We start from the raw sequence: 19,282 nt of genomic DNA on the forward strand, positions 1-19,282 counted from the left end.
TTTTAGCATGGCGATGAATATGACAATGTTAATGTATTTGGTCTTGGCGGAAAAAATCTGCTACACTGCTGAATTGCTGCTGCTGTTGGTTATTGCTATTGTTGTAGATCAATACTGCTACAGGAACTTGCTACTGCCAATACATATGCAGATATGGTCTCTGAGACCATTTAGAACATACTGCTAGCAGATGTAGCAGATCTATACAGGTGGAGCTAGGGAGGTGGAGGGTTTCAGAGTTACTCTAAAAGCACTGTGAAATGTTCTAGTGGATGCTAACCTGCCACTTAAATATAAAGCAGCAAGCTTATTGGCTGCATATGTAACATGAACCAATCAGCTTGTGATAAGTAATTTAATGCTGTGAATATCATCAGTTTGCATTAACGACTCATCAGACTGCTTCATCTAGAGTTTCATGACAGAAATTGGCATTAATACAACATAATATATGATGTTTCTGCATCTGGTCAGATGGGAAAAAAGAATTGATACCACTTACAGGGAGTCCAGGTGGTCCCATGGTTCCAGGATAGCCAGGATTTCCTGGTGGACCCTTTGTAAAAATAACAACAGTCACTCAATAATACAATAATACAGCAAACTCTCCATGAGCTCCGTATTAGTATATATTCTTGAGTTCTCACCTGTTCACCTTTCTGTCCTGCAAGTCCATCTGTGCCTCTCTGACCTTGTTGACCCTAAGATTAAAAATTAATTTAGCAAAAAAGCCAGCAAAAATGCAAATGCAAGCATCTTAGGTCTATTCGTCATATGTGAAAGAAATGCTACATTAAATTAAACAACATCTTGCTGGAGAATACTTGTTTTTACAGCCCTGCATTTCACATCATTGTGATCTAAACAGCTAACAGCAAAACAAAACAGTTAATACACCTGCCAAAAGCTTGGCATTTATTTTCTAAGTGAGGGCTGAAAGTAAGGGGAATGAATTAATGAATCCTTCCTTCCTGCCATCTGCATTCCAGGAAAAGACAAATGATGCAGAGTTATTGTTTTTACCTTCGTAGTCACGGGACAAAACATGCCTATTAGCTATTGCATGCATAATGAAACAGGCATGGACCTGAGCTGAATCTCATATTGGACAATCCTTCAGTTAAATCCTCCTGCATAGAGCACTTAAAGGTTGACAGTTTTTACTTAATCGATTTGATACAAGGTCAATGCTCTTTATGCAGTTAACATAGAGATCAAAACAATAACAAAATAATAATATTTCCAGACAGACTGTTCTCATACTAATAATATTTTACTCTTTCTAAATGCATTGACCTTAGTCAAAATCGATTGAGAAAAAAAGTAAGTACATTTGCGCCCTGTGGAAGGAAAACAACATTTTTTTGTGAGGAAATTTTATTCAGCACGGTCAAGGACAAACGGATTTTAACTTCATAAAGACTTTCCCTTGAGGAAAAATAAAACCGCATAAATAATAATAATGAATTTAAAAGTTGCCGTCAGTGAGTTTTGAAAGTCTCAGACCTGCTTCACGCATGTTAAACCATTAAGTGTATTGCCATGTCTAGCAAGATTTGATCTCACTAGTTTAACTTTAATTTAGTTTAAGAATGATTAATGAAAGCAGTCCATTCTAAACTCTAAACAAGTTGTGAAACTGTCACAGAGCCAGTGTTTAGACTCTTCAGGAACTTGATAATAGCTCACTTACAGTTGTCTCTGCACATTAAACAAAAATAGCAGAGAGAGTATTTGACTTCATCTCTAAATAATAAGCTAGAAGAAAAAAGAAAAGAAATATCCCTCCATTGGCTGTCTCTTTTGGCAATGTCTTTCTGTTATTTTCCTGAATCTTGCTGACTGCACAGTCTCCTCAGCGGGTCAGTTATTTATCATTCTATTAGCGGATCAATTCCACAGAAAATTTCAATTTGGAAAACACTGGCCTACTGTAAATCTTTATTTTCTGCTTTTCCCTGCTAATAAGAAAAGAAAAAAACCTGCAACAAATCTACACCGCTGAGTTTGTTGTTTCAAACAGATTCGATTGAAGCAAATTAAAGAAAGTCAGATAAAGCTCACAAAGCATAACGCTGGACAAAATTAAAATAAAATCCATTTTGGCTCAGACTCAATTCATCTGCAAGCCCAAATCTCTGCTAAAACATGCCGTTGCAAAATAATCTGTCAGCAGCACATACACAATGGCTATGGAGAGATAATTGAACAAGTGCGGCATTGGAACAGTTCTATTTCACGAAAGAAGATGAGCTGCTTTTCTGAGGTAATTAAACATCTTCTGTTCGTGTTTGTTTCAGCTGATCGTGAGTTGGCATGCTTTGACTTACGGACAGTCCGGGAGGCCCTTGAGGACCAGGGAAACCAATATTGCCCTATAAAAGTGTGATAATAAAAGAGCAACAGTTAGAAATATATTACTTTATAATGGACACAAACAAGAAACAACCAAATAAAAGTCATGCAGCCTGTTTTACTCAGTTCTGAATACTTGGCACTAGTAAAGTGTGATGAAACTGTACTACTACTAATAGAATTGAACACAGAAAAACTATTTGTGTGATCCACTGTGCAACGCTAAGTGGATCAAGATTCAACTTCAGGCATGTGATTGGCTAAGGACAAAAAAGCAGGAAAATATACTAAGACACCCCCCCCCCCCCCCCCCCCCGGATAATGATTTGCGGTTGTTGGTTGGGAAAATTAACCGAAATGAGCATCCCTAATAGTTAGCAAATACAAGTAAGTTAATGTTAATGCAGCTTAAACATCCTGCCATAGTGGAAAATCACTCAAAATCGATCATCTAATCCAGGGGTCTTCAACTAAAACGGCTCGAGGTCCAGACAATTATATATAAAAAACTATTTATGTTTTTTTTTTTTTTTGCGAGACCAGGGTATCTGCAGCATATTTAATCTTAAATTCTACACATTTAAATACTTTTTTAAAGACCTGAACAAAATTTAATTAATAAATAAATAAATTATTAAAATGACTGTAAAAAGCATGATTTACAATTGAGATGCAGATTTCCCAAAACAAAAAAGATTTCTTAAATTATAAAATTCACATTCCAGCCTTCAAGAGTCAAAAGTATCAATTCTTATATTAATTTAAACAATTATTGTCAATCAAGTATTATATTAATTAACATATATTTTATTGCCTTAATAGTTTAAATTTGTATAACACATGATCTTGTCGATCCATCAGATAACATTTACAACTCTACGTGTTTGGTGCTTAAAACCATTGACTGATTTGTTTACATTGGTCTTTTTGACAACAGTAGACGTTCGAGCTGATAAAAAATGTCAGATCATTCTCTTCCAGCAGGAGGCGCTATCAGAATGATACACAAAGCAGCGCCGCAGCTGACTTTGAAACGCGCAGCGCTCATATTTATTCAATGGATAACCTTATAAAGTTCCATCGCAATTCTTGCCTTTCAGTCCCCACATTTAAGACCACCTGAAATAATTAGTCTTTCTTAACCCCTAATAACACTACAGTCATCAATAAATATGAAGAGCTTTATTTCAAGAACTGACTTTCAAAAACCCTTAGCCTACACAAAATACGTTTCTTTTTATTTTGCAGAAGAGAAATATTAGGGAAGTAAATTAATATCAGCATATGAAGTATATTCGTCTATCATTGTCTCTTAGAGAATGTGCACATTAGATGCTGAAAGCGCTGTTTTTACTTTCACTTTAATATATGCAGTTTTCACGTTGCTTGTGTGATATCCATTGGCTCACCGTCGTGGTTTAAAATATAAATATGTATAAAAATACAGTATAAAAAGATATATTTACAATATTTTGCGACGTAACCCCAAAATAATGCATTTTCCATCAACGTTTTTCACTCACTGAAAGCTACATCTGTCTGCCGATCTTTTCTCTCCTCACTGCACGGAAGATTGCACCCAAACGCTGACCCTAGTGTGCTTGATATAAATGTATTTATTAGAAATAGCGTTTGGCATTTTTTTTATTATTATTATGTCAAAAGCTTTCACGGTCCGCATGGACGCATCTTGCGGTCCGGAATCATACTTCGCCATCCGCCATTTGCGAACGGTCGCAAATACGTGACATAGGTACATTTTCAGGTCGAAAAATCCGGAATTCCGGATTAATCCGGAAAAATCACATCCCTGCAACTTTCAATGGGTTTCATGAGTTTGTTATGTTTGTTGCTTTTTATTTTCTTTTTCTATTTTACTTTGTTCTTATTATTCCATGGACAACACATTTTTTAAATAATCGTTTTCCCTCGCACTAAATCACTGTTATTTATATTTACGATAAGTACATTTAACTTTATTTAATAAATATATTTAATATTTAGCATGCTGTGGGAACACGACACACATATCTGAATCTAAATACATATAAATACACATGTAAATTGTGAATATATGAATGTAAATCAAAATATAACAATAAAAACCTTAATATATAAATGTAAATCATTATTATTTTCAAATAAATCTGAAAAATGATAAATCTGAAATTGTAAATGTCAATTATGAATATGTAGTTGTAATTATGAATTCAGATTAATATAAAAAATTTGATTTACTTCCATATATTCACAATTTACATTTATATATTCAGAAGTGCTTTCTGTTTCCTGATAAGTTCATGTTTTTTTCATGTTTCTTATTCTCATCAAGGCTGCATTTATTTGATTACTGAAGAAACAGTAATATTGTGAAATATTATTTCAATGTAAAATACCTGTTTTCTATGTGAATATATTTTAAAATTTAATTTACTCATGTGATGCAAAGCTGAATTTTCAGCATCATTACTCCAGTTTTCAGACTCGCATGATCCTTCAGAAATCATTCTAATATGCTGATTTATTATCAATGTTGGAAACAGTTATGCTGCTTAATACTTTGTTGGAATCTGTAATAATGTTTTTCAGGATTCTTAACAAGCCTTAACCAGCACAAAAACACACCCTTTAAATAAAAAGTTAGGTTAAGTTTAAAGTTTAACAGCATTTTTTTTTTAAATAAAGATAAAATCCCATTTAAAAATTCTTATTCTTATTTTTTTTTTAACGAAATCACTTTTAATCACCAAGGAATGTGTTAAATTAATAAAAAGTGATAGCAAAGACTTATATTGTTAGAAAAGATTTATATTTTAAATAAAATGCTGAAATCACATATTCCAAAAAAATATTAAGCAAAACATCTTTTTCCAACACTGATAATAAAAGTAATAAATCAACATATTAAAGCGATTTCTGAAGGAGCATGTGACACTAAAGCCTGGAGTAATGGCTGATAAAATTTTAAAATATAATAAAATAGAAAACTATTATTTTTAAACTGTAATTATATTTCACAATATTACAGATTTTTATGTATTTTAAGTAAATGGAGCCTTGATGAGCATAAAAACATTCTTAAAAAAACATTAAAAGTCTTACTGTTTCCAAACTTTTGAACAGGACTGTAAATATATATATACATCAAAAATGAAAACAAAATTAAATCAGAAAGCATTAATTGTATTAATCGTCTATAGTAACAATCTTCCCTAGCCAGTACACACAAGTGTAAATGGCCAACAAGTCTTAACTCTCATTTAAATGTCAAAATTAGGTTAGGGACTATTTTGAAAAGCATTCTGCAATTCTGGGCCAAACCTGTAGGGGCCTCTCTAACCTCACAACAAAGAGGAATATACTATTCTATCTTATTAGTCCATTCTAACTGAAAACACTAAACCTAAAAGAAGATAGATCGTACAAACAAACACTGCATTTGTGGAATTAACTGCTAGTGACTAAACAATTCATGCAGAACAACTGCCCATATGCTGCACTTCTGAAACAAGGGCTCAGCATTGGTTTATCTCTCTATGATATGGACTACACTCTGAAAGCCATCTGGGGTCACTCTGTCTCAGTTTCTAAGAAAATAGGGCTAAAAAGGTAATCCTGCAAGAAATGACCTTTTAGCAGACAATCTGAAGCGTAACTGTTAAAATAGAAACTTACCGGGGTTCCAGGTTGACCAGAAGGTCCTCGCTCACCTCTAGGACCCTACAATGAACACAGTCAAAGATAATGTTTTATAGCGTACAGGGGCAGGCAGAGCAACCGTTATAACTGTAGCTATATAATAATCTGTATTTTACACTATATATATTCACATATACATATATAACATGTTCATTTACTGTGATTAACTACTAAAAAATAATGGTAAAATGGTAAATGGTAAAAAAACTGTTAAAATGGTCAAATATTTTATACAGCAATTCAATAAACAGTTTGTATTTCCTCAATTTTGCTGACCTAAATAGTTTCAAACAAAGCTGCAACAGAACATTTATGCCTTTCAAAAACACAGCTGTTTCATTACTAAATGAATCCATGGTTTTGAATGAATCAAGTGAACCAATGATTCAGTGACTCGTTCATAAAGACAGTAACTTGATTAGTTTCTGAACACATTAGCTACTTTCTAAACTCAAAAATGCCTATTTAAAGCCTATTAATCTCACAGAATTAGTTACGCAACTCTAACTGCAGTGTAAATGCATTCATGCCATCTCTGAAGAGTCAGTGTTGTGTTGATGGCCACATTGTAGCCTTAACATTTTATGTGAAATGAGTTCTGTGTTAAATCAAAATGTTTGTTTTGGTTCTGTTTTGAAATAAATAGCAGCTGACTACGATGACTAAGACCAAGCAGAAGTCTCTGCCAACTGGTTGCATCAGCAGTGGACTGAATGAACGTGCAGGCGGTATGAAGTAATCCTACTATGCCTAACGCCCACCGACTTGTCTTCCAGCAAATCAGTTTGGACAACTGGGCAAACTTTACATCACCTAATCAATATTTATGAGCCAAGATGATAAGGCTTATAAATGTGTCCCTCCATCTTTTCAGATTATTCCTGAGCCTCTGAAAACACAAATCTGGGACAGAATTGGGGACAGAATAATAGAATTTTGAGTGTGCTATATATATCATGAAGTATTGTGTTGATAGCTTCGCAACAGTTAGGATGCAGCAAAGCTCTTGTATCCTGTCTAACAAGCACTGATAGTAATGAAGCAAGATCTCTCACCGGTTCTCCTTTGATCCCTGGGGTCCCTGGAATTCCGGGCATCCCTGGTGTACCAACGCATGGGCCACTGTTACCCTTTAAAATTACAGTTTTCAATTAAGGAACGCTTGAAGAATTTAAAGAGAAACACAAATGTGACCCTGGACCACAAAACCAGTCATAAGGTTAAATTTGACAAAACTGAGATTTATACATCATATGAAAGCTCAATAAATAAGCTTTCTATTGATGTATGGTTTGTTAGGATAGGACAATATTTGGCTGAGATACATCTATTTGAAATCAGAAATCTGAGGATGCAAAAAAAAAAAAATCAAAAAGACTGAGAAAATCCCCTTTAAAGTTGTCCAAATTAGGTTCTTAACAATGCATATTACAAATCAAAAATTACATTTTGATATGTTTACAGTAGGAATTTTACAAAAAATCTTCAGGGAACATGAACTTTACTTAATTTCTTAATGATTTTTGGCATAAAAGAAAAATCAAAAATTTTGACCCATGCAATGTATTTTTGGCTATTGCTACAAATATACCCCAGCGACTTAAGACTGGTTTTGTGGTCCAGGGTCACAAATAATGACTTTTAGGTGAAACAAACAGCTTTGTGTCAGTACAGTGAATAGTTGATTATAACATTTTTAAATAACTGAACAGTAGCTCAGCTGCTTTCATAATACTATATACAGTTGAGGTCAAAAGTTTATATACATCTTGCAGAATCTGCAAACTATAAATTATTTTACCAAAAATCATACAAAATACATGTATTTTTAATTTAGTACTGGCCTGAACAAGATATTTCACTTAAAAGACATTTACATCTAGTGCACAAGACAAAATAACAGCTAAATGTATAAAAATGACCCCATTCAAGAGTTACATACACTTGATACTTAAAGGAACACTCCACTTTTTTGGAAATAGGCCTGTTCTGGCAATATCACTTTTAGCATAGCTTAGCATAGATCATTGCATCCTATTGCTTCATTGGTCTAATAGGATTCAACGATCTATGCTAAGCTATGCTAAAAGTGATATCGTCAGAACAGGAAAACGGCTGAATGGATTTAAAAACGCTAAAAATCAACTTATTAACTCGGGGGGAGTTGGAGAATGAGCCTATTTCCAAAAAAAGTGGAGTGTTGCTTTAATACTGTGTTGTTACCTGAATGATCCACATCATTTTTTTTTTTTAAATTATAGTTGTTCATGAGTCACTTGTTTTTTTCTGAACAAATAAACTGCCTGCTGTTCTTCAGAAAAATCCTTCAAGTTCTTAATTTTTTTTATTTTTTCTGCATTTTTGTGTATTTGAACCCTTGCCAACAATAACTGTGTGATTTAAGATCAATCTTTTCACACTGAGGACAACTGAGGGACTCATATGCAACTATTACAGAAGGTTAAAATGCTCACTGATGCTCCTGAAGGAAACACAGTGCATTATCAGCCAGGGGGCAGTGAAAACCTTTTGAATTTAAAGATCAGGGTAAATTTACGTTATTTTGACCCCCCGGCTCTTAATGCATTGTGTTTTCTTCAGGAGCATCAGTGAGCGTTTGAACCTTCTGTAATGCTTGCATATGAGTCCATCAATTGTCCTCAAAATATGGATCTCAAAATCATACAGTCATTGTTGGAAAGGGTTCAATTGCACAAAAATGCTGAAAAACCAAAGAATTTGTAAGAAGAGGATTTTTCTAAAGAACAGCTGTTCAGGACAAACAAAGATGAACTATGAAAAAAACATTCCACTAACACAGTATAAAGAATCAAGTGCATGGAAACTTTTGAACAGGGGAATTTTTTATAAATTCAACTATTATTGTACATCTTGCAAAAACACTTGGTCCACAAACTTACAGGCACACGTGGTGCTTCTTCTCTCTGCAGCTTCTCTAGACACTGTAAAGGTGATCATAGAGATACTGTAGGTTTAGTATTATATGTTCTAGTATGAGCAAAACTACTGAAATAATTGAACAAGAAATCAAACTGCATGTCAAACAGAAAGCATAAAACAAGAGAACAAATCAATGTTATGAACACAAACCCACACCCTATTTAATACCGATCACATCATTCATCATTCAACCCTCTCACCCGTTCACATCCTTCTTCATGTTCGACACCAGGCTTGCCCATATCTCCCTTCTCACCCTTAGCGCCAACCATGCCAGGCACACCTGGTAGGCCCTTGGAGCATTCGCCACAACCCTCCTACAGTCAAGTATACACATGACACAATCACACATGTGTATGATAAGCTAATGAACAATAAAAACACAGCACCTGCATGCAATTACAAGTGAATAGTATTGGTGCATTGAAGAGTAAGAAGGTACAGACAGACTGAGAAAGATGCATGGAATGCAACACAGGATATTTTGAGATAGCTCACCCAAAAATGAAAATTACCTCCTGATTTTTTTCACCCTTAAGCTATTCTAGGTGTATATGACTTCCTTCTTTCAGATGAATACAGTTGGAGTTACATTCAAACAATGTCCTGGCTCTTCAAAGCTTTATAATGGCAGTAAACGGGCGTTGATATTGTTAAGTCCAATAAAGTACATCCATACATCATTAAAAAATGTACTCCACATGACTCCGGAGGATTAATAAAGGCCTTCTGAAGTGAAATGATGGGTTTGTGTTAGATAAATATCCCTATTTAAAACTTCATAGACCGCATTCTCTAGCTTTTGCGAACTGTTGTACACGCATTCATGAGAGAGTGGCGTTCCAGCGGATGATGCAGGACACAGACGGACCTGGAAGCGCAGAGGATAGAGCAAAACGAAACACCTGTCACAAATTAGAAGTACAAAACGAGGATTTGTAAAGAAAAACGGTGCCATGTGGAGTACTTTTTATGATGGATGGATGTACTTTATTAGACTTTAAAATCTCAACACCCATTCACTGCTATTATAAAGCTTGGAAGAGCCAGGACGTTTTTAAATTAAACTCTGATTGTATTCCTCTGAAAGAAAAAAGTCATATACACCTTGGGTGGCTTGACGATGAGTAAATCATGGGGTAATTTTCATTTTTGGGTGAACTATCCCTTTTAACAGTAAAAACTGTGCTCACACATTCCAGCTTGATGAAATGAAAAAAATTAAAGAATCCAAATATCAGCTCAAAGAATGTACAAGGTTTCAAAACCAAAAACTAGGGTTTGCAAAATAAGGGATTTTTGAACCAGCTCTGATCAGATTCTTCTGCCTGAACAGTACACATTTGCCAAGATATTTGTGAAAAAGATTACGATTAAAATATGTCTTATTTTAAGTGTCTTATTTTTATACAAACATCTCATAAACATCTGATAAACATCTAAACAAAGTTTTAAACCCTTTAAATGCATCTGCTGAATCTCTTCCAAACATACTTTTTACATCAAATATCAGAAAATGCTCTAAAGCTCTAAAATAATTAGTTTTCCAATAATTGTTTGAGGTCAAACTAATTTGTCACAAAATGTTACTATGATGTAAAAAAGAAAATAAATAATAAGAAGCTGAATTGTCCTCCCTTACATAAAAGCACTTTTGTGTTCAGGATTAGTAAGATTTATTATTTATTTATTTTATGTTTGTTTTTATTGAACAGCAAATCAGAATACTTGAATGGTTTCTGAAGGATCATGTGACACTGAAGACTGGAGTAAAAGCTGCCGAAAATCCAGCCTTGCCATCAAATTATGTTTTAAAATAATATTTAAATAGAAAACGGTTGTTTTTAAATGTAATATTATTTCAAAATAAGCTGTTGTACTGTATTTTTGATTCAAAATCAGCATAGGAGACTAAAAAATTGTATCGATCCTGAACTTAAATATTTTTTTTTAATAGCTTCACCATATAAGAATCATAAACTATGTATATACATGAATATGTTTCTATACGTATGAATTACATTGCAGCACTCAATTTTATGAAATATGCAACAGGGGTTCCCTGCTTCATCTTTCTATCTGCCATGGGGTCCTGGGCCTCAGAAAGGTCGAAGACCCCTGCACTAAAAATCCCACCTTCCAAATAAAAAAAGCATGCATTGCATAGATGTCTTGCTGTCTTGTATGTGTACTATATTGGCGGCAGAATATAAAAATAACATTTATTCACGCCACACCAACAATGCTAATGTGTATGTTTCAGCACACATTATATTTCCAGATAATACCAGTGTTTCCTTGCACACGCATACTAATAATGTCACAGAGAGAGAGATAAGTTGAACACGTGCAGTTAATACAGATAAGTTAGCATGTAGACCGGACCGTTAGCTTACCTTGCCAGGGGCAGCTGAATCCTGAGGCAGTAAAACAGGAGGCTGCAAAATGGAGGAGACAATCAGACATTGTGACTGCATCAAAAACACTTTTTTTTTAACAACAAGTGAATATGTAATTATCATCAGAAGTTCAGAAAGTGACTTTGATGAAATCACGGCAATGCAGTACACTAAAACTTATTTTTAAAAGCATTGCTCATTATGTCATTAATAGCAAACATCTAATTTTAATAATGGAACTATTTTGCATGAAATTATTCAGGAGAAAAAGATAAATTATTTCACATTATGCAACAATTATTTATTACGCTGTCATTTCAAAACAGTTTACTGACTAATTGCATCCATAAACATGTAAATGAAAATATAATTAATTATCGTTAAAAAAAACATTGTGCTACTGGTCATTTACAAGTCACTTTCACATCCTACTTTCAAAAGCACAAGTTTCAGAGCACAAAAGACTTTCACAAGGACAAAAAACAAAACCACAACTGATATGCAATCCTATATGTGGAGTATGTAACGAATCCCCAGAGTGTTTAAAAAATTAAACTCAAATTACACTTGGCCCATGTGGCCCTTTTTGTATAGAGGACTGAAATATTACTCGATCGACAGCTAAACCAGAGAACTTGACCAAATATGAGAGAGGCTCTCAGATGCTCTTAAAGGTGCTATGCAGAACGTAGATACTGATGTGCTTCAAGTACACCATCTCCTCTCAACACTGTCTGGTTTGGGCTCTTCACAGCTCAGTAAAGTGGTTATCCAATTAATCTACTGTAATTACAGTTTTAATATGAAAACTGGTTATCTTTTGCACTTTTAGTTTTTTAAAAGACCCGTTTTAACTCTATTTAATGAAACTATTTAATGTGTTTGGCTCTATAGAGCAGAATTATTTTGTATTTTAATAAACTAGCTTATTTGGGGGGTCTGTTTCTCGAAGGTTGGCGCACGAGAGTTAAAAGAATAACATGGTTTAGATCTGATTGTGCTCTGGAAGAACTCGGTGGTCGGAGTCTGCTGATAGAAGTGGAGCAAAGTGGGCCGGGACTGAAGTCCGGCCAAATTTCCGCTGCAGGCTGGAAGCCCGGAGCTCTGATTTCAGGATGGGCTTCGGGCCAGCTTAGAAAATATGCGTGCGGAGAGACAGGGCCATTAATGCCGAAATCCTGCTTTCAACCAAAGATCTAATGGCTCTTTCTGTATGGAACATCACTCACTGTAATGGCCACCGTAACCGTAACTCAACACAATGGCAGTGTTTACCATTACACAAAGCCTTGGAGACTGTGAGTTAACTCTGAAAGGGTAATGGGACATTCGGCAGCCATAAAGGACACACTGCAACAGAGACGCAGCGGTAAGGTTGTTACAAATGCTTACTGGTTCCTTTTTGTACTATAAAGGAGTCACTGTTGTCCTCGTGAATCACCGCTTGTGAGCTCTGTCTCCCCGCACCATTTTAGGGCAGGCCCAACCCGCTCCCCTTCTAACGCAGAAGTCGACCAACCAGGCTCCTTGCTCTGTGTTTATATGCTGTGATAAAGCTCCTCCCCCTGTCTGGTTACTCACTGCTTGGCCGGGTGGACCCGGTTTCCCTGGTATGCCATCGTTGCCAGGGATACCCTGTAAGAAGGAACTGAGGTTGAATTGGTTTAGCTTGTGGCCACAATCTGGACACCTCCTTCTCCAGCGGGGCAGAGGGAAAGTAGCCAAAGCCCTGGACCCTCTCCTGGTTTGTGTTCCAGCTCGGAATAGACATTTACATTTTTTCTTGCCTTTCTCTGTCTATTTTTTAATTTCAGCTCTGCTGAGGCTTGGGAAATCAACACAACACCAGGTTAAAGACCATTCAGTGCTCACGGTGAGATCACATGGGAGTAAATTTGCCAGTTTATCATTGCGATTTAAATGATGATGGATTGTAATTCCCATTGTATATTTACAACATAGCTGATAAAGATGAAAATAGACTCTTTAATTACTTAATTAAATACAGCAACCTCACAGTGAGCTCCTGCATGGTTTTTAAAAAGAAAAAGCAGCATGATCCCCAACTACAGTGCCTTGCGAAAGTATACATACCCCTTTGTTTTTTTCACACGTTACTGCCTAATGTTAAATTGCTTTAAATTACTTTTTTTTTTTCTCACATGAATCTACACTCTATACACCAATTGGCAAAGAAAACAACAGGTTTTTTACCTCTTTGCAAATTTATTAAAAATAAAAAACTTAAATGATTCCACTGCATAAGTATTCATACCCATAAATTTAGCTCAGGAGCAATCATATTGCTTGTAGATGTTACTACACTTTGAGTGAAGTTAACCTGTGGCAAATTAATTTGAATGGCTATGATTTTGAAAGGCACAAGTCTTAATAAAAGGTTCATCAAGCCACATATCTGGGGAAGAGTTCAGAATAAATTCTGCTGCATTGACGGTTCACAGAAGCATGCAGTCTCCGTTACCCTTAATGGAAGAAGTTCAAACTGAGCCAAACTGAGCAACCGATGGAGAAGGGCCTTGGAAGAGTGGTGACCAAGAACCTGATGGTCACTCTAGTTGAGCTCCATGATCATTTATGCAGACGGGAGAAACTTACAGAAGGAGAAACATCACTGCAACACTCCACCAATCTGGGCTTTATGGTGATGTGGCAAGACTCACACCTCAAGAAAACTACTTGGAATTTGCAAACAAGCAAATTGTGAGTTGTAAGAAGCAAGATTCTCTGGTCTGATGAACCTGAATTCCAAGCATCATGTTTGAAGGAAACCAGGCACTGTTCATCACCTGCAGAAAGCCATCCCAAAAGTAAAGTGTGGTGGTAGCAGCCTCATGCTGTGGGGCTGTTTTTCAGAGGAGGGAACTGAGGGACTCGTCAGAGTAGAAGAAAAGCTCAATGCACCAAAATACTGAGATAGTCTTAAGAAAAACCCAGACTGGGCAGAAGGTTCACCTTCAAACAGGATAATGGCCCTAAGAACACAGCAAGAGTGGCTTATAGACAACTCTGTAAATGTCCTTGAGTGTCCCAGCCAGAAACTGGGCTTGAACCCAATCAAACATTTCTGGAGAAACCCGAAAATGTCTGCCAGACACCATCCAAGCTGACAGAGCTTGAGGAGTAAAGATGTGAGGCGAAGAATAGCCAAAAGGCTGTAAAGCTCCTTCAGGTAAGTACTGAGTTAAGGGTATGAATACTTACGCAATGTACTTATTTCAATACATTTATGAAGTTGTGACAATTCTGTTTTAGCTTTGTCATTATGGTACATGGAGTGTAGATTGATGTGGCAAAAAAGTTATTTAAAACAGTTTAACATAAGGCAGAAAATGTGGGGGTATGAATACTTTCGCAAGGCACTGTACTTCTTTAATTAATTTATTAATTCGATTACATTTAATTCATATTTTTGAGCAATATTCTGCTTTAGATTACAATCTACATTAATATTTACATTTACTTTACATTGACTTTTAAAAGCACAGCCATTAAAAAAGCACATCCCACGGCACTCCCAGCCCCTTTAAAGCGTGCAGTTTAAACAGCAATGTTTTAATACAGCGCTTTTACAAACTACATTACAATTGCATGACATTACATTTACATTACATTACATTACATTACATTTAATTAAAGGCAGTATTAATCATTATTTAATCATATTAACAGTTGCTTTTATGTGTTCACTTTTACAGAAAACATTTGTGCATTTAAGTATGCTTTAGTTGAAGCCCAGAGTTACCCATGCAGGCCTTCCCAATACAGAAGCCCCACAAAGAGAGCAGGGTGGAGGAATAGACAGAAAAAGCAGAGCTACACCCTGATGCCTTCTGTGTAATACTCACCTGTGGGCCTGGGATTCCTACAAAACCTTGGGGCCCTGGGGGACCTGGAGGGCCTGGTGGTCCAGGAGGTCCCTAAGGCACATTAAACACATTGGAATGAAGTAAGAAGTCACAGAGTCACAATCACTCTCAGATTCCTTTTAGTCCATTAGCAGAGTGAAGGGATAGTTCACTCAAAAATTAAAATTCTTTGCGCACAAAAAGTATTCTCAGAGCTTCATAACATTATGGTTGAACCACTGATGTCACATGGACTATTTTAATGATGTTCTTACTATCTTTCCGGGCCTTGAATGTGTCAGTTGCGTCGCTGTCTATGCAGGTCCACAAAGCTTTTGGATTTCATAAAAAGTTTCTTAATTTGTGTTCTGAAGATAATCAAAGGTCTTCAGGGTTTAGAATGACATGAGGGTAATTTTTGGGTGAACTATCCCTTTAAGCAGCAGAAGGGAGATAAAGAGTGAAAAAGGATGTCAGACCTGAGGACCAGCCTGCCACCTGTTCTCACCACCTGGGACCCCCTGCAAGAAAAGAGTAATCAAATTGAACACTCTGAATGGCATCAGGTCTCATGATGAGATGTGAGAGATTTTAAAGGTTATGTTTAATAGCCCACATTCTTTGAGGGTGTATGTGTAAGAGTGTGCTAATGTCCCCCTGATTAACAACAATAAAATAAAGCATTAGCTCACAGGTCCACCAGCTCCAGGGGACATATTATTCACACAGTTGCACTCTCCTGGTTCTCCCTACGACACAGAAAAAAATGGTTACATTGAGTTGTACATTTTTTGGATTTAAACTGCCAAACTGCCCAATCCTGTTCCTGGAGATCTACCATCCTACAAAGTTCCGCTCCAACCCTGATCGAACACACCTGAACCAGCTAATTCATCTCTTAGGTAGCACTTGATAATTACAGACAGCTGTGTTGGAGCAGGGCTGGAACTAAGACTGCAGGTAGGTAGATCTCCAGGAACAGAATTGGGCAGCCCTGGTCTAGATTGTTTCCAGGGTAATCCTAAGTGGTTGATAAGGTATTCCTGTTGCACCTGTTGCTAGGTGTTTGCTTACTGGAACAAATTATACATTTAAATGAAATATATTCAAACTCAGCAAAAGTAAGATATAGATATAGAACATGTATGAATATGATGCAGAATATATTTGTTTCTAATAACCAATATCCATTTTTATTGTTTAATTTTTGCTTTTTGACAAAAACTAAACGATCATTTAGACTACAACAACAAAAATATATGCATTATATTATTATTATTATTATTATTAATAAATAAACGCACACTGATTTATTAGTAATACTAACAATAACAAACAATATTAAAATATAACAGTATTAAAATGTATTTGTGATGATTTAAAATATAATAATATTAATTTTTTGTGTTTTTGTAATTTTTTGTTTTTTTCATATATGGCTATATATAATTTTTATTCATTTTTATTCAAGTTTTAGGTTTAGCTATTTTAGAACATCAAGTTAAATTAAAATTAAAATAAGAAATGTTGGCTTGTCAACTAGCAAAAATAATTAATTATATCTTTATTTTTATTTTATTTCAGTTAACGTTTTTTATTTTATTAATTTATTTTATATTGTTATGGTGTCACTTTTATTTGTTTTTTTTTCATATATGGCTATATAATTTTTTTTAAAATTAATTTTCATTCAAGTTCTAGGTTTAGTTATTTTAGTACATCAAGTTAAACTAAATTAAAATAAGAAATGTTGCCTTGACAACTAGCAAAAATAATTAATTATATATATATTTTTTTTATTTTATCGTTTCAGTTCATTTAGTTAACATTTATTATTTTCTTTTTATTTCTTTTTCATGGTGTCATTTTTTGTTGTTTTTTTTCATATATGGCTATATAATTATTATTCATTTTTATTCATTATTGAATTTATTATTAAACTAAATTAAAATATGAAATGCTGCCTTGGCAACTAGCAAAAATAATTAATTATATATTTTATTTTATTTTCCGTTAACAATTATTTTATTTCCATTAACAATTATTTTATTTTTATGGTGTCATTTTTTTTCTTCATATTTTTTGTAAAAATAATTAATTATATATTAAATTAGATTTTATTGTATATATTTTTTTAGTTTATTTTATTTCAGTTAACGTTTTTTATTTTATTTTATTTTTAAATATATGGCTATATCTTTTGTATTAATTTTTATTTTAGTTTTATTTTTATTTTTAGGTTTAGTTATTTTATTTGATTTCATTTCAGTTTACGATTATTTTATTTTATTTATGTTTATGGTCTCATTTCTTTTTCATATTTTCATATTACTTTTTATCAATAATAATTAATTATACATTTCATGTTATATATATATATATATATATATATATATATATTTTTTTTTTTTATTTTTTATTTTTTTTTTATTTCAGTGAACATTTATTATTTCTTTTTATTTCTTATCTTATTTTATTTTATTTTGGTTTCATTTTTTAGTAGGTTTATATGGCTATTTAATTTTTTATTAATTTTTATTCCAGTTTTAGGTTTAGTTATTTTTGTACACCAAGTTAAACTAAATTAAAAAAAGAAATGTTGCCTTGGCAGATAGCTAAAATAATTAATTATATACTTTATTTAAATTAACATTTTTTAAATTGTTTTTAATGGTTATCATTTTAGCTTCGGTTTTAGTTAACTATTATAACAACAGTCCCGACATGCACACACACACACACACACACACACACACACACACACACACACACACACACACACACACACACACACACACACACACACACACACACACACACGTTGGGTTTACATGTTTTATGGGGACATTCCATAGGCGTAATGGTTTTTATACTGTACAAACCGTATTTTCTATGGCCCTACACCTACCCTACACCTAAACCTAGCCCTCACAGGAGATTGTGCACACTTTTGCTTCCTCAAAAAAACTCATTGTGCATGATTTATAAGCCTGTTTCCTCATGGGGACCTAAGAAATGTCCCCACAAGGTCAAAATCTACTGGTATTACTATCCTTGTGGGGACATTTGGTCCCCACAATGTGATGAATACCAGGTACACACACACACACACACACACACACACACACACACACACACACACACACACACACACACACACACACTCACTCACTCACTCACACACACATGTTACATTGTGTTTCAACATGACATGACATCGAAATTACAAAGGGTTCTGCTGTAGAATTCTATCCTAGCACTCAACTGGAATGACAGAGCACTTCATCACACTTAGGAGGAATATGCATCATTTGATATCAGCTGCCACTTTCCTCTGTGTTTAGACAAATTAGTCTGGGAGACAACAGAGGACATTAAAGAATGAAGCATTTCCAGGGCTTTTCTTTCGAGGTCTGTCTTTCCCATCTCCCTCACGCTCACTTCCTTTCTCTTTGATACTCCGTGATGTTGTCAGATTACAGATGACAGCTGTTATATTCACCAATTAATAGCCCTGTTTTAGCTCGAGGGCATTTTTAACTTTTTCAGCACTGTCAAACTCTTCTGTCAGACTTATGCGTCTGTTTGTGTCTCCAGGGTGGACACATCACTGTGCGTACAGACGGTCGCTCTAAACATTACTCCTCCTATCCATCGTTCCCTCCTCACACACTCATTCTCACCGCTTCGGGGAAGCTAAAAATCGCCTCCCCAGCTCACTGATCCAGACACTTACCTTGTCACCCTTAGGCCCAATGGGTCCCTGAAAGACAAGGAGAAACACACACACACAAAAGCTCAGTTAGACAGTGTTATTGTGTGTAACTCTTTAGGGCCAGCGAGATGCGCGTAGATCGAGGAGGAGCAGCGGCAGGTGACGTGATGCAAGCAGACAATGTGTTGCTGTTAGGGATCCAGACAGAGTCGGATATGACCCGAGTCTGTCTCTGGATTCGCTCCTCAAGCTCTCTGCGACAAAGCCTCAGGTAATTAACATCTGAT

General features: G+C 35.0%; 1 protein-coding gene across 3 annotated transcripts in view; it reads right to left on the bottom strand.

Moving 5' to 3' along the window:
- Positions 1 to 19,282, bottom strand: part of col16a1 (collagen, type XVI, alpha 1) — a 104,784-nt gene that overhangs the window by 22,726 nt on the left and 62,776 nt on the right. For 2 of the 3 annotated variants that reach the window (XM_073821332.1, XM_073821331.1), the window contains 13 exons: positions 19,017 to 19,043; positions 15,973 to 16,029; positions 15,760 to 15,801; positions 15,281 to 15,352; positions 12,996 to 13,049; positions 11,412 to 11,453; positions 9,216 to 9,332; positions 8,976 to 9,017; positions 7,110 to 7,184; positions 6,031 to 6,075; positions 2,331 to 2,375; positions 648 to 701; positions 503 to 556 (listed from right to left, as the gene is read on the bottom strand). In XM_073821332.1, coding sequence (XP_073677433.1) covers positions 503 to 556; positions 648 to 701; positions 2,331 to 2,375; positions 6,031 to 6,075; positions 7,110 to 7,184; positions 8,976 to 9,017; positions 9,216 to 9,332; positions 11,412 to 11,453; positions 12,996 to 13,049; positions 15,281 to 15,352; positions 15,760 to 15,801; positions 15,973 to 16,029; positions 19,017 to 19,043 — 726 coding nt within the window. The remainder of the gene's footprint in view (positions 1 to 502; positions 557 to 647; positions 702 to 2,330; positions 2,376 to 6,030; positions 6,076 to 7,109; positions 7,185 to 8,975; positions 9,018 to 9,215; positions 9,333 to 11,411; positions 11,454 to 12,995; positions 13,050 to 15,280; positions 15,353 to 15,759; positions 15,802 to 15,972; positions 16,030 to 19,016; positions 19,044 to 19,282) is intronic. The other variant, XM_073821333.1, reaches the window with a different exon arrangement.

Source organism: Garra rufa, chromosome 17, assembly GCF_049309525.1.
Source record: "Garra rufa chromosome 17, GarRuf1.0, whole genome shotgun sequence".
Classification (NCBI taxonomy): Eukaryota; Metazoa; Chordata; class Actinopteri; order Cypriniformes; family Cyprinidae; genus Garra; species Garra rufa.